Source organism: Artemia sp. Qi Xiang Cuo, chromosome 11 (genome assembly GCF_049724085.1).
Source record: "Artemia sp. Qi Xiang Cuo chromosome 11, ASM4972408v1, whole genome shotgun sequence".
Lineage (NCBI taxonomy): Eukaryota > Metazoa > Arthropoda > Branchiopoda > Anostraca > Artemiidae > Artemia > Artemia sp. Qi Xiang Cuo.
Genome location: NC_142804.1, coordinates 1,134,950 through 1,158,700, shown reverse-complemented (window position 1 = coordinate 1,158,700; position 23,751 = coordinate 1,134,950). Strand labels below are relative to the sequence as shown.

Below are 23,751 nucleotides of genomic sequence, written 5' to 3'. Positions count from 1 at the left end.
CCCAAAAATTTTGATATGGTCATTTTGTTCAATGTAGTTTCAAGATCTGGAAATTACGTCTTTGAGGATGAAAACCCTCCCCCCATAACCCTCATGACAAGAGTCGTAAGTTATGCCCTTGGAGCATATAACGTTTTTATAGAAAGTTTTGCCATAGAAGCTTCAAAAAGGGCTCATTTGATTGAAAATTGAGAGGACTAGTGCCTTTTTATTAGTCGAAAGTGATCAGAGGGCAAATGTCTCCCTCCACGCCTATTTTTTCCCCAAAACACTTCCAATTAAAAATTTTGATATAGCCATTCTGTTAAGCCTATCAGAAAGGTCGTGAAATTGTGTCTTTAAGGATAACAAATCCCCCAGCCCTCAAGGCAAGGGTTGTAAGTTTCGCCCTGGGGACATATAGGGTTTTTTATAGAAAGTGTGGTCATATAAACTTCAAAGGGGGCTCATTGGATTGGTAATCAGACGCTCTAGCGCATTTTTTAAGAGTCAAAGTGATCAGAGGGCAGCTACCCTCTCACCCCTACACAAATGTCATATTGTCCCGAAGTGCGTTTAATGGAAATTTTGAGATGGCCATTCTATTCAAAATGAAAAAGAATTCTTTTAAATGTTTTCACTTATAACTTTAAGAAAACAAAAATTAATTAAAGATTTTAAGGAATAAATATCAGCATATGTATATTAAACTGACAAAGCACATTTTTTCAGTAAAGTACAAATTATATTCTGGCTTTTAGAAAGCATGCGGTTTAGAACCCTACTCAAATTAATTTCTGCTCGTTTTGAGTTTGACTTATTTTAATTTCTGTTTTGTTATGGGTTTCATTTATTTATTGATGCTGATTTGTGGTAGTTGTATGCTTGGTAGATGATTTGATTATATTTTTGTTCATTTTTGATTTAATGGAGTTCTTTACTTTTTTTTGAAAAACTTATTTTGTGCAAAGTGTTTTTGATTAATTTTAACAAAATATTAATTATCAATCTCAAATGTCTTGCACGTAATATTTGTTTGGTCATATAAGTCAGTTATTTAAGTTATGTAGGCGGTGAAGGTTTTGGTGAAAACTGAGACGAATTGAAGTTCATCCATGGGGCAGCAGTTAACCGGACCATGGCTTTACAAACTGTAGACTTCTAGAAGTTTCTTACTCCGAGAACGAAGATACGTTCTTTTGGATTGAATAATAAAAACTAATCCGTGGCTTATAGGTAGAAACATGAGGTGCCAAATCCATTTTTTTTTAGACCTCCAAACAAGTGAAGAGGTTTTCACGATACTACGCTTCACTTGTTAAAAAAAAAAAAAAAATGATGATGGCGATGCTGAAGAATATGAAAACTAACATTTACATTATGGAATTCTGATAAACATAATACTGTATTATTTTTAAAAGAAAATTTACATTATTTCCGTTCTTAAAATAAATAACACATGTTGTAATTTGCAAAAAAAAAGAACTGCCTAAATGGCTGAATTCGATTTAAGAAACACCATTTTTATCGCAACATTTGCTGATCACGTTAATTACATTATCTTCAAAGTTGCATTATGGTAAAGATTATTCTTTCTCAATATAAAAATCCGGTAAGTACGCGAGAACAGATAGGCATTACCCAATACTTTTTTCACACCCCGGGAACTATATTTAAACTTTAGTTTTTTTGGGGTTTAGGGGGAATAAAGGGTACCTAGGTTGGGTTAGGTTACGTATTTAATATATGTTATGCTTTACCCCAACTTCCCCTAATGTGCAAATATACGCTCAATTTGTTCATAAACTATTATATTTTCAACCTATTTTGTTTTATTTCAATAGCAGTAACGAAAATTAAATTCTCGCGTACTTACCGGATTCTTAACAAGTACCATATATATATGCAAGGCACATGAGGACTCTTCCTTTCGATTTGTTGCTTTTCAGGTTAATCCTTTTATTTTGTTTCTCAAATTTCGATCCGTTTTACCCTATTTGCACTAGGGACGGCTGAGCGCAAGATCTCCACCAAAACATTCGCACTTTTTCCCCATGTTTTCACTGGCTGTGAATTTTCCTAAACCTTTTATCGTTGTCCTACATCGTCTCTTGTTGTCTTCGTAAAGAAATTAAAGATACATCACCTGGCATGGTCGAATGTTTCATTTCAAGTGGTCTATCACATGAAATGATCATCACTTACTTTTCTCCACATAACTCACCCCTCCAAACACTCTTAAGAAACGTTTACGAAAGAATTTCCGAGCCAGTCAAGATTTGGGACTGGTCTTGGGAAAAATCTCCAGCGGTAGATTTAAGTACTGCAGTGCCCCTTCACTCCCTACATCGCCGCTAAAAAAAATGCAGCCTTAGGCTTCAGCATATCAGGACAAAATATTTTCGGAAAATTCTGTTCAAAAACCTGATGTCTCCTATAACAATCACGGGACCGCTGGAATTAGCTGGCTTACGATAGAGAAAACCGAAATCGCCAAAAGTGCTCCGTCATAACAAGGAAGAGTCAAATAGAAAATATCTGGATGATTAGAAACCAAGGAGGGAGGTTATCTTGAAGTTTAAATAAAAACATAATTGTTAACCTTATGCACACGGCAATGGCGAATGCAGTTTAGGGGGCACTTCCGTTTCCATGGACTAATTTACTTGCATTTATATAAATCTAATTAAGAGCGGGCGGCGTACTTCGAGCATATTCCATATCCACGTTTTAATAATTTTCCCTTTTTTCCAGAACTTATGTTTTTGATCATTTGATGAAATTTGCCCCTAAATAATATCCAGCCCGTGCCTGCTTGTGTGACAAAAACTTCTTAGTTATGAAAGTACGAATGATCAGAGCAACCTTTCCCTTCATTGAAAATCAACGGAAAAAAACGGATGTGTGGCAAATTTAGATACAAAACCCCCTTCAATTTTTGAATATTCTACCAAGCTCGTGGAAACAATGAACATATTGCAAATCTTAGGGCATTTTCCTTCGGGGCTGAGGGGGGTCATGTCACCGGCAGAGGCATATATATTGAATCTACAAAGATGAAGATTTGGAGAGAGAATTCGCATTGACAGTTAGTAAACCTAGCTCATGTCTTGGTGATGTCCTTAGATGAAAATCCCGTGTTTGACCGTAGGTGATCTTAATAATGATTTAAATTGCAACTTGTCTGCATACACGTCCTACAACGATAATTAAACCAAAAATACAATTCATATAGATCCATTTTTTAGTATCGAAAAAATGAGTGTGTACTCCACAATTTGCAGTTTGTACGATTAATCAGAAAAAAAGTTTGATTTATTATCTCTGTCTATTCAAAACTAAATCAATCACGTCTTCTCAATTAGGGAAAAATACTGAAAAGGACAAAAACGAAAAGGAAACTCCTAACAAAACAAAAGAATAAAACTGGGCAACTTTCATGTAAAAACATAAACAGCCATAATGGACCTTTTCTGCGCGAATTTTTTTTGGGGAATATGTAAAAAACAATCATGGATTTCAGTTTTTAGAATTCAGCACCCCGCTATTTACCTCAAAAGGGTCCATTCTGGCAAAAATCGTATATATGGGATTATAAGAAACAATTTAAAGGAATTAAAGATAAGCACTAGCGATAATTAGCCAACTAATCCAAACTAAAACAGCTGCTTTATTTATCTTCTAAATCAGCAGCATTTCTTACTATATTTGAGCAAAATCTGGCACATGAACAACAGCAACATTTACTGTCAAAAAACAACAGAAGAAAAATTAGGAATTTTGTTGTATAACATCATCAGAAATACAAAATGCAGCAACGGTCTTGCACAACCTAACAGCAATAAAGATAGCCCCTACTAAAATGAATGTTCTTATAATTGGCCAACTGCTAATGAAACCACTTTATCGCAATGTCGATAAACTATGGAGCAAAACACTTAAGTCAATTTCAACTCCCAAAAGCCTTAAAATTGTAAAATTTTAGCAATTATATAAAAAGATACAATCACTCGACAACCTCAAAGCTGCTTGGACAACTTTTTCTCCATCCCTAGAACGCAAACACTCAAAACACACATATGCCCTTTGATGATTTTTATTGATGATAAAGATTGTAAGAACAATCAAACTAAGTTTATTAGGCCTTACCATTTTTCAGGAGATATAAAAAAGCAGTCTTTTCTAAAACTATTATTTATTACAATTATACATATTTTTCAATATAACAAAAATGGCTACCCTGACTGTATTGACGGTTAAAAAGATATTGCGAATATTAGTATAATAATTATTCATTACATTAAAAATTTTATATTTAATAATTACTGCAAGAGACCGAACTCAGATTTTACATTGAAAACATTAAAAACTGACCAGTCTTCAAAATAATGTAATTTTCATTTTAAGAATTACCATATCGTAACCTTATATTACAGGTATTTTGTGATTTCTGAAGGAGGACTTCTGAGGGAGGATTTCTGATGATGGTAACATAAAGGGAGGACTAATAGCTGTTTCACATTGTCATTCCATAACGCAGGCTAATTAATCCAAGAATGTCAGAAGGTCTATGATTAGCCATTCAAATATAATCCACCAAAAAGAGCTAAGTTTTAAATCTTACGGACCTGAAGCAAACCACAGTGATAATTAGCCAATATGAAACCACTGTCGTCTGCTAAAAAGCAGGGCTGTGGAGTCGGCTATAAGTTATAACTGACTCCCAACTCCAGACATTTCCAATGTACCGACTGCAACCAGAAAAAATTACTAAAACTCCGACTCCACGGCCCTGTTTACTTTCTAAAAAAAAAAAAAAAAAACATCTGCATATTTTTGCATTTAACGTAATGAAATCGCTGTCGAACTCAAGACTTACTTATTCGGATTAACTCTAGCTAACCCCTCTTACCAGGGAGATTAATCAGCTGTTCAGTTGCCAAATTGATTCCACAAAACTAAGAACAGAAAAATCTAGTGAAGATATTATTATGATATATAAATTATATGATGAAAAATATCATGAATTTTTTTGTTGTGCATACATAGGAATTCTAGTTCCCAAAATGGGACCAATTCAGAACAGCCAGATTACATTAAAAATAATGTTACTTCTGAAACAGCCATTACATTCTTGGAATCACGGGGCGGGGGTGGTCAACAGTCCTTCCATTGTTTGTTTGTTTCGATACTTACTTATTTGTCGATAGGGGTAATGAGTTCCATGATGATTTTAAGTTAGTTAAGCTGGTTCTTATCAGGGGTCCCAGTTCATGGAAGTTTAGGGGTAGGGACAAGGATTTTGTTTTTTGAGTCAAGGATGGGGTCAATTTTGTTCTTTTCCGGCTTCTTCCTATGAAAATACCAAAAGTTATCTTCCAGAATCCAGGAGGGGGTTGGGCTATCCCCCCACTTAGCATCCCTGGCTCTATTAAAGTATTTTGTACCCTAATCAGAGATTTATTTACCGGTTTTGAGGAGAAATCCACATTTTAAAGGATTTTCCTTATGAGCCTACAAAGATAAGTTCATTGGTATTAAAATCTCCAACAATTGAAAGTGAAGTTAGTCAATTCGGCTTATGGGTGACTCCCTTGTCGTGTCAAGTAGTTGCTGTTAGGAGAATTATGGCTTATTTCAACAAGAGCAAATATGTTTTCTAAATCACAACTGTTTAGTTCAACCTGTATAATGCATTGTTAGAAAGTCCCCAACGACAACGGACCAAACTGTAATGCGAAATTGCATGATCAAAAGTAAAATTTAACGACAAATTTACTCCGGGGAAAACAATAACAACATAATTTTAGATTTTACAATTTTAGCCTAAAATCGAAGCCGCATCTTTTCGAGATAAAAATACGACGAAATGCTTTCATACTTGTTTTACAAATTAGTGAAGCCTGAGAAATCCCTAGACGTCCGCGTTTCGATAGCAATATTTTTGGAAGCTCAAAATTCATTTTTTCTGGGGGGTTTTGATGACCCCTCCACCCTCACACGATTAATTTTTGTATGTATGGCCAGCCTAAGAGTCTAAAAAATATTATGATGAAAGAATAGAAATTCAGTGGGTTTCTACCTTTTTCCCTACTTAAGGTCAAATCCAGATCTTATAAAAAGAAGAATCGCTTACGATTATATTTAGGAAATGGGACTATTATCTCTCAGCTTTCAAGTATGGGTTTTATTAGCAAAAACTGTTCTTAAAGGGTCAATGGAAATGGCTCGCGAAGCAAGGGGGCAAGCACTTTCCACCTGGTGTAACATCTCCGAACACCTGTGCCACAGAGCTCCGCTCGGCACAGTTTCCGCCAGACTTTGGACGCACCTAGTATGCGTAATATCTCCAAGTGGGCGCCTTCTCCTCACGAGGTGGGCATCGTCAAGACTCGAAAATGCCTTAAATCTTTAAATTCCTTGTAATATCGTTCGGTTCAAATTGGCGGTAGATATTTCGCTACGTAACCTACACATAAAATGGTTTACCTTACATGAAATGAGTTAAACTAGATGTATATCCACTTAGAACCCAGGACATTTTTATATTGCAATGATTCAGCAAAAATTAATCAACGATTAAAGCATTATTCCGATCAAAAATAAATAACGTAATGACAACTCTTATAAAACGATACTCTCACATCAAAATCAGGATGTCTGGAGTATCTAAGGTTAGGCTTTGGAGAGAGGGGAGGTGCGCCTACAAGGACTAGACTATATTATCTGCACAAACTGAATGAGTACGGTAAGGTTATTGACTGTATAAAAATGGAAGAATCTAACTGAGGAAAACATCAAAGTGTGAGATCAGCTTTTTCACGGATTAAAACAGTGGTGAGATGTTGTCTTCAGACCTTGACGGGGGGGGGGGGGTATAAGCTTTCGAGTAATGGGATGAAAGCAAAAAAGTACGTCTTAGGCCCAATGTCTATAAAAGAAAATTTGGACATGTCTTTTACACCATCCTTGGGTGGGGATGGCCTCTATCCTCCCCTGATTACGGGAAAGAAGAGGGGTATAGGGATTGTGAACATAGGGATTAGACAACCCTTCTTAAATTGCTTAAATAAAGAGAGATGTTAGATGCATTCCTGTTAAAGCGTTTTAGCTAGGAAGGCAAGGTCTAGGACAATTTTCTTTATTTCTATCCTCATCCTTCGCTCATGTATCCAAAGATTCCAAATAATTATTTTATCATACTCTCATCGAATTAGCCGAGCCAAGTAATCTTTTTAATAAATTACGAACTACCTATAGGGGATTTGATACATAATAATCAAACTATTATAATGTTGTAGGATTATCAAACTGATCAAGGAAGAACATCAATGATATATACACTGATTTATCCAATCATAATTAAATATTTATGGCTATATTAATATTTAGATATTATGTTATATAGCTTCATTCACTGTATCAAAACATTCAAAAAATGGAGCAAAATCCGGGGTAATGTCTATGGACACAATATAACAAAGCAAGGCACGCAACTGAGAGAAATCCGAAGCAACAGAAGAGTAAACAAGGCTAAAGAAGGAAGAACTAAGCTGAAATGATATGTTCTCTCTTGGCAAATAAAAGAAAAAGAACTAAGGTCAATTTTCACTAGGCATAAAATGACTCAGCATGTCCCCGCATTCTACTTGACTTTAAAAGTAACTCGCGGGTAAAACTTCCAAATACAAAAACGATAGGCATGGACGCAGAGCGGGGAAGGGAGGACCAGGGCTCCCAAGTCCTGGTACCTCTTATTTAAGTACATCTTAGTCAAACTTTTTAGGTACCTCTTATTCAAATCATCCCTATGGATAATTTAGATAAATCCAATTAAAATATTTTCTATTATCCCCTCCCCGAAAAAAATACCTGCGTAGGTTCATGGAAAGTGGTCAAGCATTCAATTTTGGAAGTCAAAACTTAGGACCATTCGTATAATGAATTCACGTAGGAATAATAAGCAGCGTAGACCAAACCTTCATCGTTTCGAAATGAAGTTCGACAATAATGGAAGGTGGTGGTTCAATCCTCCCTCACCAAAAAAATAACAACAAAATGGCAAATTTGCACTTGTCTTCCATAACCTTTTCTTCCGGATACCAGCTATCATTAAAAAGTAATTGGCCACTGATCAGGCGGAATACCAGATAAGAAAACGAAGAAAAATTGGAACCATATTTGAAAGCTCTGATTATAGTCAAAAAGCACTTATCCACAATATAAACTCTGAAGTAGTCCAGAGATAGTAGACCTTATATATTGAGATTTCTTCTGGGGGGGGGGGGGGGGGGGTGTATTCTTAAAAAAGTGGATCCTCAGCGATGAATTATGTTTTCAAGAGTTATTCGGGGACCAGCTTCGAGGGGGGAGTAATAATGAATTTCACACGTAAGAGTTACTTCTAAAGCCTATCAGAACTAAGAGAATAAAAATCTTTCTACAAGCTACAAGTTTAGGAAGCAACAAAAAAAATATAATTAAGGCACTATATCTTTCTCAGGATTGCGAGGTCAAATCCCACTTAAAATGCATTTACAACTGCGCAATGAAATAACTAAACAAATTGCATAGCTTGCACCAGTGTTGCCAATTTCAAGCTTTCTTTGAAGCTTGGTTGAAATCACTTGAATATGGCGGGAAATACAGAAACAAAAGCCTCTGTATAAATTCAAATCACTTAAAACATATTAACGTAGCTACAGTAGGCACCTAGTCCTAAATTAACGGGATCTTCTATAAAATAATTAACACAATCGGCTCTTCCAAACGACTTTGAATCATTAACTAAAAATGCTTTCAATTTTGTAACAAGACTTCAAAGATTTAAAGTAAAAAATGGCAACAGTGGCGCTTTACAAAGCGCTAATGAAAACTCACGAGAAAAGTTCTCCAAAAAACAAACAAAACGCACCTCCGGATATAACAAAAACTGTACATTTTTTACGTACAAAGATAAAAAAAACTAATTCATTAGTATCCTTGCAGCAATTCCAATTTTTTTCTTAATCTATTTTGTTGTTCTTGTAACAATTTCTTTTCTTTCATTAGCCGGATATCCACTGAACTAAGCGCTTGACAATAGAGAGTGGCCTTTCTCAAAATAACCACTTTAGACACACGGTCAGTTTCCTTTAAATCAGGTATATAAGACCTGAGTGTATCAAACGCATTTCGTAGGTCAACACGTCTTTTACGCTCCATACAATTATGAATAGAACGTTTCTCCGGGTCCTCGCTATCACTTCCGCGATTAACTTTCTTACTTGGGGATTCACCTTCACTGGGATCTGATTTTCTTTTCGACGCTTCCGTTGATTTCGGTCTACCTTTCGATATGTGATAAAGCGCCTTACTCCCAGATGCAACAAGTAGCTGGGCACTTTTTCTCTGAGCTGCCTGAATTGCAGCTGTAATTCGTCTCTGAAGTTCCTCTGGGTCGTGTGTTGCGGGAACACGGAGTTTCAATCGAAGCGATTGACCAGGACCCGATACTTTTCGTACTGTGGTTCCAGGAGCAACTCCGTTTCTTCCACCAAGAACGTCAATTTCGTCTTCTAAAACAATAAAGGGTCAATAGTTACTATCCATGTAAGGACACGTAATAGATACTACACTTTCGAGTCCTAGTTTGATGAATCATTCAGTGCTAAACATAGGATTTCCATTCAGAAAGCGGGGATAGGGCGGGGTAGGAGTTAAGTCATTTTTGTGGGGAGTTCAGCAATAAGTTATTTATAGCTGTAACTTAACCAAAAAATGTTTAATTTCAAGTCTTAATGTCATCTTACGTGGGTTCAAATTTGGATCCCTTCCCCCCTTACGCATGACTATGATACGTTGAAATCAGCAAATCTGCATCGACTGGCAAGATTCATTGACATTAGGGCCGTTCTAGAACGGCCCTATTGATTCAAAATTCAACAAGTAACACGTATTCCAGTATAACTTTGGTAACTTCAAACCACCAGTTGTTCAAGACTGGTTTTTGCACTAAATGTGTTTTGATTTAGGATCAGTGTTCTTCTGATCCAAAATACCTAATAAGTCAAAAAATTTGTTCAAAGTCCAAAGCTGAGTCACAAGCTGTGCTCAAGTCCATCTATGTAGCTACACCAGCCAGTTAAAAATTCGCAGGTCATTCTCATTTTTGGCAAGAATTCACAGACATGAAAACATTTCGCAATTAGTAGCCAAGATTACGACGTAAATTTTAAACAAGAGTTTTTAAAGACCATTAATTACGTCCGTAATTAAACAAATCCGTATTCAGTGTTAGTTTACGCTTACTTCACAAAAAATTAACATATTAAGTCTGATGCATGTCTAATAAGCGGATTTTCACAGAATTCAGTCACTATTTGGTTCCTTGAAAAAAAAAAACGCAGAGTTTTACATACATTATATAACCTTTCTTATTTTCATAAATAAAAAGACATGGTATAGCGACCCCACTCAAAAAGTTTTATTTGTCTGCGAACAGCTGGTTTGTTTGTCTGCATTCGGAGACGGTTAGCATAGGCACAGTGAGATAAACTACTATATAGGTATTTTGGTTAGGCTAGATGGTCCATGGAACTTTCCATGGACTCATCCTTAGCTTTTATCTTGTGCGCTAAGCGATTTGTTTCCTGAGAAAAAAAATTTCAGAGATTTACGCCGTTTTATACTTGAAAGGGGCAGAGACACAGCCAAGATTCCGTTGTGAGGATAAATCGGCAGTATCCGGAAAAAAATCAGCTTAGGCTCAGTTGAAATCTACGTTGCAGGTAAGCTTTTATATAATATAGATAATATTTTGATTGGGTTAGGTATTTAATATAATTGTTCTTTGCACCCCCCCCCCATAATTCTTTGTTTTAGTTTTCATAATTTTGTTACAAATTATTGTAAGATATCCATCTTTCTTCGGTATATTTCATTAAGACTGACCGAGCCTCATTGTGCAAGCTGGTTTTTGTCCGCTTATTTTAAGATGAAGGTTTTACCAAAATATTGAGAAAAAATCTTAACGCCACAGGGACTAAATTCATTACAAATTCATTTCTTTGGTTTTGGTGAATGTCCACTAATTACGAATTCCTCAGCATTCAATCAGGTAATCAAGTGACCGGGTAGTCGCTTTGCTTACACACACAAAAAAGGTAGAGCCACTTAAAACCAGTCCAGGTGTGAGACTTTCGTGCCAATCATTTTTTTAAGGTAATAAATCAGTTCTATTTGCAGATTAAAATCCCACACTTTCAGCTGAATCAGATCATAGGCCTCTTCACCAAAATCTTAAGAACTATAGAATACCAAGGACAATGCAAAATAAATCTAAATGCTGGAATTGGTCGGTGGAAACTCGCGCAACCATACACAGGGGTTTTGCGTAATTATTTGCACGATTACGCGTGGCAACACTGCGAAAAATGCGGGACTGCTTTCATAATTTTTGAACAATAAAAATAAAAATTTAGAACATCATATTTCTCCGTAGGGACGTAATTTGCGGGGCAAGGGGCAACTGTCCCGCAGAATCTAGGCCCCCCCGCTGAAACTTAGCGTCTTCAAAGATCTTGTTCAACTGAAATAGGCCTACATACTTCAAGCCTTCGCAGAAACAAATTAGTTTCCTTTAGTATACCTTTGCCTCATTGGCAAAGGTTTCAGGTTTTCAGGTGTGATCCAGGGGCCAAAAAACATTTCATTTCAGGTCATTGACACTTTAAGGCTTCCACAAAAACTTTAATTAGCCCATTTTTCTGTTTTGACGAATTTTTCCCCAGTCCAAATAGAAGGTGCTAGAAATACTTAACTGGAGATGTAGTCAAAACAAGATTATTTCAGCCAATCCCAATACAAGGTCCCCGATGTGTAAGATTACGTGGTATATTGGAATATCAGCTTGGAAGAGAAGGACAGAGAGTGGCAGAATTTTCCCCTATGACATAGAACTCACGTTTTGAGCCTATATATTTTGGGCTAGACATATGCAGGATTTTGCCTTTAAAGGGGGGAGGGGGTGGACAAGATCACTTCAAAGAGTGTTATAAACATACACTTGAGTTTATTTAGTTGTATAAACATGACATATTAGCTTTAATAAAGATCAATGAGTTTATATTGGAAATACGCAATTCTGGGAAAATACTCAAAATTTCGGCGGTTCAGGCAAGGGCCCTCAAGAGTCCTCCTGATGTATGTACCTGCTTTGGTCTTCGAAACCCATAAATGAAATTTTTATGTCTCCTATAGTTCACACCTATACAGAGATAGCTCCAAATAAGATATTCAGCAAAAAAAAAATGTTTGTTTTAATGGCCTTGTAAAATCTTACAAAATGTACTAATAAAAGCCAAAACGAAAACTGGAAAATAGTTCTATGGATAGATGAAGGTGTTGAACCAGAATTTGGTAGTTGCAGCGGTAACAACTTCGCATTTAAACGCCCATTTATCCTTTGGACAGTTCGAACTCCAAGTGGCTATGCACAAACAAAAATGATGGACATCTGAACCGACACGTTTAACCTATCTGTATATGTGCGTTTACCTGAAGAATTGTCGCTCAAGATATCACCTATAGTTTTAGCAAAAAAGTGAAAATAAAATCTGTGATGCTAGAAAAAAAGGGTTTAATGGCAGTATTCCAACAAATCCGGCGTCTGAGACTGGCCAGACAAAACTCGAACTGTAAAATGTACAGCCAAGAATGTATACTTGAAAAAAATAGCCACGCCTTAGATGCTTGTTTTGCAAAAAGAAGCGAATATTCCTCTGTCAGCCATGAATGATTATCTTTAAAATTCGTGAGAATCTAAATGCTATCAAATAATCAAAATTTTGTGAGAACATTGGAATTTAGCAAATAGCAAAAAGATAATATGGTTTAACATAAAGCTGAGGAAGACAATGCTATGACCTCAATTTAGGGTATTTATTTTCCAAGGTGTGTGATGTATAGTGACTTCTAAACATCTGGTTTAGTTAAACAAGAAACGGTCCGGGCGTGAAACAAGAAAATTACTTGAGGGGGAGGGTTGGGAGACGAGCAACGACACAATCAAATAATATCATATGATCAAATAGTAGTATCAAAACCAGCCAGAGAATAGAACCATCAAGGAGGGTTAACTTAAGGTTTTTGTTGTGACTTTCCCCTTGAAGCTACAGAAGTGGAAAATACGTTTCTGACCAGGCAAGTAAATGAGGGGTTCCATGTATACCCCCCCCCCTCCGGAACAAAAAGAATGAAACATCATAGACAAAAATGTTATAAATTCAAGCATTTTACACGCATACACCATGCGTACATGTCAGTCTTGCCAATTTCTACAGTTCGTAGTGCATTTTCTGATACGATAAAAATTATAAAAAAACTGATATTCTTTGGTAAAACTATCTTATGCGTTTCCTTGGTGTCTTTCTAAACTTTTAGGTGTTACTAGCATTACAGCCTACGACTTTGATGCAGACGTTGTTTATAGCGGACACAAGTGCATAAGCCATTTCGACAAAACATCAATCATGTCAACAATTTCCACTCAAAAATCTGAATTGCTTACCTGAATCAGATGGTGTCTGAACACCAAGTGAATCATGATCAATCTTATCAGTCTGACGGCTATTTGAAAAATAAGCATGGTCCTTCGAGTTCGTTCCACGGCTAACAATGGGCTTGAGGAGGGAATTGGATCTAATAATACAGACTTTCGGCCCTCCATCTGAGTCTCCATCCGATTCGGGATCGGTGATTGGAGTATCGACTCTTGGCAGTTGTTGAACAGACTCAGACCTGGATTTTGTATGGTCAGCGCTGGAACACTCCCCTGCCCACATGCAGTCATGGCGAAGCTCCCTCGCCTCTCTAGAGAACGAACTCAAAGGGAGTCCTGGGACAACTTCATTGAAATTTGACAAAAAATCTGAATTAAATACATCTTCATTTGATATGTAATCAGAATTGAAAATAAATGAACTTTCAAATTTCTGGACTGGTGAAGTGGGAGGAGTAACAAGTTCAAATTTCTTCCATATGTCACCTGAAGGAAACGACGAGGCATTATATTCTTCTTTACATCCAAATACAGTTGTTACTGCTACCGATGATGAGTCTAAAAATGAATCTGCAACAGCTTGAGCTAAAATATCGTTTTCACACTGGAAATAGCCGTCCATTCTTGTTTCGGCAAAAATCAGTTTGTTTCCCGCCAAAAAAACAACCTGCAATTAAAATTTTCTTGTTTACTCACATTCATCAAGACACGTAAAAAAGAACACTTGGCATGCCAATTTCTACAGGGGTGAAGAGAGAGGGGGGGGGGTGTGTATTAAATAGTTCATCAGATACTGTCAAAACTGAGCCACAGACTAAATTCCCCATCTTATAAAGGACCTACGAAAGCTATTCGATAAACTGTTTAGTTACATAAACATTTTTTGTAATTTGCAGAGGGCAGCACAAATAATGTATAATGCTATTCCTGAATGGTCTTAAAGGAAAGGTCCTCCGGATAAAAGTGCACTTAATTACACAGTGAATAAAACAGGGTTTTAAACCGAATTTTGAGCAAAATGAGATTTATGAGTCGAATATATTTTTTTCTTTTTTTGAGCAAAACATGATTTATCAGTCTGATATTTTTCATCGATTGACTGAAAAAGTTTCACGATCAGAAATCGGACTTCAATAATGGAATATCTTTCAAAAATATTTATGGTGCGTGAGCAATAATTTAATGCTTTAATTCAAACATGAAAAATCCCTGAAAATTATAAAATTAGTTTTTTTTGTTAGATAAAAGCAACTCGCTCCGTGGAACGAAACCAGTGAACGACAACCAGTTTTATAATGTCAGTAGGAAGGCCCAAAAATTTGCAATTATTACAAACGATGATTCTTTGGAACCACCTGAACTATCAAACGTGATAAGACGAAGAGAACAGCCCAAACATATTGAATTTATAATGGGTGAAAAACCAACAGCCTGAACCATCAAATGAGAAAAGACCAATACGGGAAGTTAAAGCATAGGGCATTATTAAATTGTCTGAACTAATCAAAATCCAAAATGAAGAAGAAAGACGAATGCTGTTAGAAGATAAGCGACAGCAAGAATGAAAACGTGCCAAAATTGAAAATGATAATTATGATGATTGGGTTTGGGATTTTGACATTGATAAGTTTACCAATGTTTACTATGCCTTTTGAGGATGTAGGGGCTAAATATTCTACCATTGGTATTTATAGCAAGAACATCAAAATAGCTTTTTCAAAAATTATTTTGGAAAAGAAACAAGATTGCAAGCCATTACAAACTGTTTGTCAATTGTGTTTACTATATCCTTTTACTTTCAATTAGTCAAAACTACAGGGAAAAAACTAGTTCGAAATTGACGTCCACAAAGACGATAAAGAACAATATCCAACCTTATAGTCGGGGGCAGATCCAGGATTTTTTTTGGGGGGGGGGCAAGATAGGTTGATCCGATAAACTTGCGTTAGGAGTAAGTTTAATTAACGCAATCTCGCTTTAATTAAGTAAATTACACTACATTAGACTACGTTAGGGGGGGGGGGGCTGGATCCGCCAGTGCTTATAGTAAATAGAAATTGGACAAAAAGTACACATATACAATATACTTAAACCCTGATTACTATTTTTTTTTCTCAAATTGTGCATATTTGGAATTATGAACGAATTGTTGAACAGAATAAGAATAGAAGATTTTATTTATCTTTATTTATAGTTTTATATTTATCTAGCCCCACTAGGAGGCGAGTCTTTAACGTCATTGCCCCAAGGGTATTTCTGTCTAGGGTAGCCTATTTCTTTCAACTTATTTCTGTCTAACATTATTGCAGAAAACCAAATTTAAAAGAAAAACACAGTTGAAACAGAAAATGAAATGGAATAGAAAACTTCTGTGAGGCTCAAAATGGATTTTGCGACAGCAGTGATTGGTTTATTTCCAAAGATCGTTGAAACGGGCATCGAAGGTTATATTGGTTTCCCAGCTAGCGAATATAAAATTAACATCCCTAAAACTAACCTTAGTTTTAACTTCAAAGCTATTTTTAGTTAATGCAAAAAGAAAAAAATACATGGCTTTTGAAAGACAACGATGATTTCCATCCCTGTAGACTTGATCAACCTATGCTTGCACTTTAACACCCGCTAAGGCCCTTAGGGTTTAAAAACTGCATTTCAAAAACAAGAGTGCTGATTTACTGATAAATCATGGTAGACGGCGAAATATTTTAGTATATTTGTGTGAACTGGTTTAAACTGCGACGACAAATATAGCAACTAACCCCTGAGCTTATGAGTCAACACACTGAGACAGGTTTTGGAGTAAAACCTCATAATTGCTGAAATACCAATCTTAAAAATGGAATTCAGAAACTGTTAGGTCATCGAGTTGTAAATAAAAAATCGTGAAAGGTACTTAAGCAGGACGGGATTTTGATGATGTGGAGCGGGTTCTAGTGTTTAAAAAATAGAAGCAAACTCGTGACTTTAAGGAGCATCGACTCTTCAACCCCTCCTCCTATGTACTTGCCGGTCCAGTCAGCATTTTTAGTAAAAAGAAAAGAAATTGGCATCAACACAAACCTGAATTTAAACTTTTAAATGGCCGCTTATTAATAAAACATTTAAAAACACGTATAGTTACTCAACCACGACAGAAAACAAAACAGGTTCTCCTTTGAATGGATTGCACTCATGGAAAAACACGCGCTCCAAACTTTAGTGTAACTCATTCACAAGTAGGCCTAATATAAAACCAAAAAAAAAAAAAATCAAATAGAATATAAAAAAAAATAACCAGAAATGTGCTTTGCTAAATAGGGTGAGAGGGGGGAGAATAAAATGTGAATTACTCCTTTGGCGAGGATATAAAACCGGATGCAGGAAGCAAGTTATGTAATTGCAATAATGACGTGGGGGGAAAGGGAAAAATTGACCTATTTCGAGCCTCCCGGGAATACCAGGAAATTCATTAAAGGGTCTCCTTACGTTATTGCCACAAATACATTTTAACATGAACGTAGAACAAGATAACGTTTTTGGAGTTGATTATTGATGTTATTGCGTTTCTAAATTGTGTTTATTTCGTGTTGGATGATTTGGAGGGGGGGGAGCAGTTGCCCCCAATAATAGAGAATGCTTCTTGGCAAGAAATTGAATAGACCGAAGCGCACATGTTTTCTATCAGAGTTTTAATAACGAGGCATATTTGGTCTAATTCAGAGCAATAGAGGCAAAACAGACTAGAATAAAAATGCTTGGCATGCATAAATACCGATTCATTACAGCCTAAGCAAATTTGCATCAACATTTTTCCAACAAAAACCGGGCTTATAGGAGATTTGCATTATACAATATTCTGATGGTAACTCAATTTCTGTAAATTAAAATAACATTGTTCTTTTTCTGACAGCTAAGGTCATCAACATTTAAATCTAGCCTACTTGAATAGGCAAATTAGTTGTTTATGCAACGTTATTCACATTTATCGAGTATTTAGTAACTCGTACTTTAAGGAAGCTCATGTGAAAAATGTATCCTTTAAAATTGTGGTTTTCAAAATACATATTTGGCTATCATTTGATGGTAATTTCTAAACTATTCGCTATCTCAAGTGTTGAGCAAGGTTATCAAACAGTTCGTGGAAACGAGCTGTAAAGAACGACTTGGCTCAATAGTAACCGAAACTCTAAAAAGGAACGTTGACAACAATTAATACTTCAAAAAGGTTATTTTTGTACCAATTCCAAATAAATAAAATTCATTAAGTTCAAGAAAAATTTGCCTAATTTTTGAAAAAAGAGAGGAAACACCAAATGTCAAGGAATCTTAATGAAAATCAATCTAACAGATTCAGCATATCAGAGAAACCTACTTCCGAAGTTTCAAGGTCATATCTACAAAAATGTGGATTTTGTATTTTTCGCCAGAAGATCGGGTATGCGATTTTATTTGTCGGGGGTGATAGGATCGAACCAGTGGGCCAAGAAGATCTGGAGAGGGCTCTTTTGAACATGAATTAAAAAATATAATTCCCTTTATGTAACTCAAAAGATTGCAAAGCAACCAGCCCCACTTCAACACCACCTTTTCCCTATATATTAGTTTTAGATATATTTCCTATATATTTTACATGGGAGGGGAAGGGGAGGGTGATTTCCAGGCATGATTTGAAAAATTGTCAGAAACTTAATACTAGAAGTTTTTGTTCAACTGAAAGTAAGGAGTAACATTAAAACTTAACGAACAGAAATTATTCTGTATATTAGGGGGGCGGTCCTTTCCTCTTCCCTTGGTCTTTACGCTAACAAGTTTGACTCTTGTCCCAATTCGTCAAGAATGATTCCTGAAACCCAAGAGCTACGGAATTTAATTAAGAAGTATTTTTAAAGAGATTTAAGATTTTGGCATAAAGAGCGAGGGATGAGGAAAGGGCAGCCCCCTCGTATACGGAATAATTTCTGTTCGTTTTAAATTTTAATGTTGTTCCTTACTTTCAATTGAAAAAACCTTTTATTTAATTAAAACAAAGAAATGAAAATTCAACTCAGATGGGGTCGGAAGATATTTACCCTTCTTACTTCTCTCCATTCTATACCCGTCAGATTTGGAAATATAGACCTAGTCTAGAAAAATGTTTGTTGTCCTTCCTGTGTTTTAACTAACAGGTTTTTAGCATTATGAATCAATTGTTGATGACATTGGTGACCATAAGCTGAATTTAAGGGGGGGGGGGCTTAGTTGGTCTAATCGGCACTTATAGTGCTGTATAATAGAAATCTCAAAACAAAATTATAAAATATAAGGCAGCACCATTCAGCCAGGGGGGGGTACTGGAGCCCCTCTGCCCCATGGTTGATGAGATTTGAGCAAAAACATTCTATACACCCTAGAAATCACCAACTGTTGTGTATAATCCAGGACTATATCTGACACTAGGAGGGGGTTGGGACCCAATTGCGAATACCAGGTAATGCCAATCTGGAAACTCCACATATATCCAAGAGCTCTATATCTGGCCCCATTACGGGAGCCTGGGATGCATTTTCGGTGTTAACACTGTTACTGTTAGTGACCTATATTCAGAATGATCATTAAAAGGAACATCAAGCGAAGTTATACAAACATCCATACATTTACCTTTTTCTGACAGCCAAGGTCATCGAAGTTTAATTCTTTGGATCAGGAAATTAGATGCGTTTTCGTCAAGTAAAACTGGATGAATTGGTAGTAAGTGTAATTTGAATAGAGAAATGTTATGCTAATCAAATTTCAAAGTAATTAAAACCATAGTTTTAGATATCACTAATAAGCGACCCCTAGGAATACTCTGAATTTAATAAGAAGAATTGGCTATGGTAATTCAAAAGGAGGTATGTAACACTTTTCAAAGTGATATTTACATCTTATTTTAGTTAAATATTTTTAGAATAAGAATTTCATCCTGAATCCCAATGCAACATTGATTTGCGTCGGAAAGAACTCCCCCCCCCCACCCTTCCTAATATACAAATATATACCCTGACCTTTATCCTATATATATACATCCATGGAATTCTTCGTAAGCCTAAGTCACTTTTCCGATTTAAGTTAACAGTTTTTCAAAATAATTGAAAATCCATTGCATATATACAGTTCAGGGTGTATATTTGTACATTACGGGAATGGGGGTAAAATTCATATTTGACGCAAAATGTTAGGTTCGGATTCGGGATGAAATTCTAAAGGTTTGGTTTATTTCTCAGCTATTATATTAGTGAGTTTGTGAGTTATGCAGAAAATTTATCCACAGATGAAAATCGGCGGTGCTGTTGTATTACCTGTAGCAAATGCGAGAATTTCGAGAAGGCACATTGATTCTTAAAATTCTACTCAAATAACAGGAATTTCATTTTCAGAACTAAAGCCAGAGAAACAGAAACTGAAAATTGAGGAAAAATGTTGTTTTGTCAAAATTTCAATAGGCCTAGGTAGGCTATAGCCTAGACCTCTCATACACGCGAATTTCAGGACCCTCTAGAGGGAGAAAGAGTGGAGGTAGGTACTTCAAAATACCTTCCTGGGACATACTTTAGCCTGTAGACCCATCCCTGAAAGTTTCATTTTCCTAACCTAACCCCTTTCCAAGATAGCCAAAAATAGCTAAAGTAGAATTTTGCTAAGAGCATAAAAAAAGGCATCGAGTGGTATGTTTACTTTATTTGTAAGTCCTGTGGAAATTGAACTGCGAAAAATTTACCTAGAGTTTTGCTAGCCTACATTTCTTGTGAAGAAAATCCTTTCTACTGAATCGATTTAGCTAAAATGAAAGTGAAAATGTCATTTGATGCCTTTTTATGCTCTTTCATAATTCAATAATTGCTTCTGGGGCTAATTGCATCTTGAGTCCTTAAAGGGGCCCCGAAGGATTTTATATGACTTATGAAAGAGTATGAAAAAAGCATCAAATAATGTTTTCACTTTCATCCTAGCTGAATTATATGGCCCACTGCGAAATTACCATGAAATTTGTGTTGAACTGATAAACTTAGGCCAGATCTTTGGAAACATTATGAATCAATGCTAAGCCTACGTCTTTGGAGAGGGGATTACGGTAAAGTTCTACAAAATCATATTATTGAGTTAGGACAAAAGTGAATACACCATTCAATGATTTTTTTATGCTGATTACGAATATAATAATCATTTCTATCGGAAATTATTTTCCGCCCCCCCCCCCTATATATGCCAATTCAGGGTTAGGTATAGCTTAGATAATTTATTAAACCACATTGGCCTTACATCAAATAAACAAAGAAAAACGAGCAAAATTGGGGTTTTTATAGGCAAAATTAAGATAATGAAAAAACAAAGCGAATATTTCGAGAGTACAAACGCCTCTCTTCTTCAGCGCGAAACGAAACGATGTATCAATAAAAGCCAAAAATTAAAAGAATTAAAACCAAATACCTAACAACCATAAAAGCGAGTTATTCGCCAATATCCGCAATTTGCACAAAATCCAGAAAATATGATCTGCCATCGACGGATACTAGCGAACAACTGAACAAAAGAAAGGAATCAATTCATTCACTCGAAAAACAAAACGAACCAGCAATTAAATAAGTTGGAAAACTATGTCATTTGATTTTGGATTTTAATTAAGGCATTTCTTGCAGACACCCTTTGAGACCTAAGGGGTTGTTCACGTGTTTGATTAGATGACTGAGAAAGTGGTTCAAGGTTTATTTCAGGGATCACTAAAGTATCGGCTTCTCTTTTGAGAAAACCGAAATATGACTCATTTATTCTTAAATCACCGGAATCTCTGTTTAAAGCTAGACCTAAATGTTGGTATTTATAAATTTCAACAGCTTCTCTGTAGTGCTGGACAATACCCTTATCATTCGAAATAAGACTAGCTTGATTAAACAAAATAGTATGGTCTGGTTTTTCAAAAATGTGCTCTGCAAGGGCAGAGTAAAAATTTTCCGGTTTTTTCCGCTTTTTAAGTGTATTATTAATTGAGCTAGAATGCTGAGTTAATCTATCTGTTAGTCGCTGATTAGTTCTTCCAATATACCAAAGACCACACGAACAAGGAATTCTGTAGACACCGGAGTTTTCACCTATCGGGATAGGGTCTTTTCCTTGATAAATTTGGGACTTGATAGTTTTTCTGTGTCTATAATAAGTGTAAATGTTATTTTTCCTTAGACTTTTTGAAATGTGGTCTGAAATCCCTTTAATGTATGGGAGACCAAGATAAACTGAATTTTCCCTTTGATTTGTGTTTTCTGTGGAACTATCTGATAATCTTTTAATGCGTTTTGCAATTACAGAATTTGTTAAACTAATTGGATAACTATTCCCAAATAAAATATCTCTAAGGTGGTTGAGTTCTAAATCCAAGAAACGTGTTGAACAAACTTTCAATGCTCTATCAACTAGAGAAGTGACAACTCCTCTTTTCACAACAGGAGAATGATTAGAGGAATAACTTAAGTAACGGTCATTATGTGTGGGTTTTCTATATACACTAAACTCGAAACATGAATCATTTCGGTGCACCAAAACATCTAAGAAAGGAAGACGCCTCTCTATCTCTGATTCCTGAGTAAATTTCAGTTTTGGATCCAAGGAGTTGAGCAAGTGAAGAAAAGAACCCAGAGACTCGTCACCATGCTCCCATAAATAAAAAATGTCATCTTTAAAACGAACCCAAAATTCAGGCTTACAAGAACCTTGCAAAATAGCCCTTTCTTCAAGGTCTTCCATGAAAATATCAGCCTGTATTGGAGAAAGGGGGGCACCCATGGAGAGCCCATATTTCTGTCTATAAAAAATGCCTCTATAATGAAAGTAAAAAGAAGTTCTATTACAAAGGGCTGTAAGCGAAAGAAGTGTCTGATTTTATTTTGCTCGTTTTTCTTTCTTTATGAGGTATAGCTTATATAGGGGGAGGGGCTGAAATTCATTTCCGATAGAAATGCTTATTATATTCGTAATCAGCATAAAAAAAGGCATCGAATGGTGTGTTCACTTTATTCCTAACTCAATAATATGATTTCGTAAAACTTTACCAAGCCTATAATGCAATGTTCATAAAAAAAATCATTCCTGAATTAATATTTAACATGCTGATTTACCTTATGTGGTATTTTATTCAAAAGTTAATTAGAAAATCCTCCTGAACTGATACATTTGTTTCTCCTTCACTTCGTACGTAGAAGCGCAACTTCTTACTGAGAAATTATTCTTTGATTTGGCTAGACTCTCGGAGTAAGATAGTAAATTGGCCCCGCCCTTAAATAGTTCCAAAATAATTTTAATCCCAAATAAGTTGTTATTTTGTGAATAAATCTATATAAAAATTATATTCATGAAATCAGTAAGTTGCAAGGAATATTTCGGTATTTTGTTGACCTCGCTATTTGCGTTATTGTAGGAGTTTAGTAAGAAAATAAAAAGGCGGGCAAAATCGATTAAAAAGCCGGCTCTAGTTCTACAATAGACACGCATGGAGGCAGCACCTGTACAAGGTTGTTATGAGACGTTTTTTAATTTTGCAAATACTGAATCAATTTGGGTTTTTGACATCTTGATTTTGGTTTTTAGAACAGGTGTTTGGTATGCTCCAGTTTTATTTTATACTGTTTTTCAGCCAGTAAGGACTTTAAAGGTAGGGGGGGGGGGGAGGCTGTATATGGTTGCAATGAGCAGGTGTCGATTCAGAATTAATATTTGGGAAGGGGGCGCCGCAACAAATGTGGCTCCTTCACCGCTATTCTTTGCCCTCCTGGCCATGTAAACACAATTTTGGACTTTCCAGGGGGATACGTGTCACTAAAACCCCCCTTAGATCCACTCCTGGCTGTGGGATGCTCTTTATTTTTGGGAACTCTGGAATAATTTTATGTTTTCTTTACTTTGATTTCAATCTTTTCTTAACTTTTGAGGAGGAATTTGGATGGTGATGTTTTGTGCTATGATGTAATTAAACCTATGTGCAATTTCAGAGGGAGAGGGGAATTGCACCTAGGGGGATCAAAATTAATCACATAAACGTTGTAGTGTTCTAGAAAATGCATAACTCTCTTTCGTATCCCCCCCCCAAAAAAATGTGGATTTGCCCGTTCAAGTAGTAATTTAAATCAATAGTCCAAGAACAAAAAAAACGTAGTATTTGCAAAAGAAAAAAACTAACAATCTTAGGTATTTGCTGCCTTAGTACTGTTTATCAGAACTCTAAAATTACCATTAAATTATGCTAGTAG

General features: G+C 35.9%; 1 protein-coding gene across 1 annotated transcript; it reads right to left on the bottom strand.

Moving 5' to 3' along the window:
• Positions 1-2,872: 2,872 nt before the first annotated feature.
• Positions 2,873-22,697, bottom strand: LOC148946512 (myc protein-like). The gene is made up of 3 exons (XM_089097398.1): positions 22,624-22,697; positions 13,529-14,186; positions 2,873-9,536 (listed from the first exon to the last, which is right to left on the bottom strand). The coding sequence occupies exons 2-3, from the start codon at positions 14,139-14,141 to the stop codon at positions 8,953-8,955; spliced, it is 1,197 nt and encodes a 398-aa protein (XP_088953524.1). The 5' UTR covers positions 14,142-14,186; positions 22,624-22,697; the 3' UTR covers positions 2,873-8,952.
• Between the last annotated feature and the right edge of the window lie 1,054 nt (positions 22,698-23,751).

Excerpts from the sequence above, each read along its gene's own strand:
- LOC148946512 (XM_089097398.1), bottom strand. The coding sequence starts at position 14,141 with ATGGACGGCTATTTCCAGTGTGAAAACGATATTTTAGCTCAAGCTGTT. Across the intron at positions 9,537-13,528 it reads TCAGACACCATCTGATTCAG|AAGACGAAATTGACGTTCTT; the intron begins GTAAGCAATTCA and ends TTATTGTTTTAG.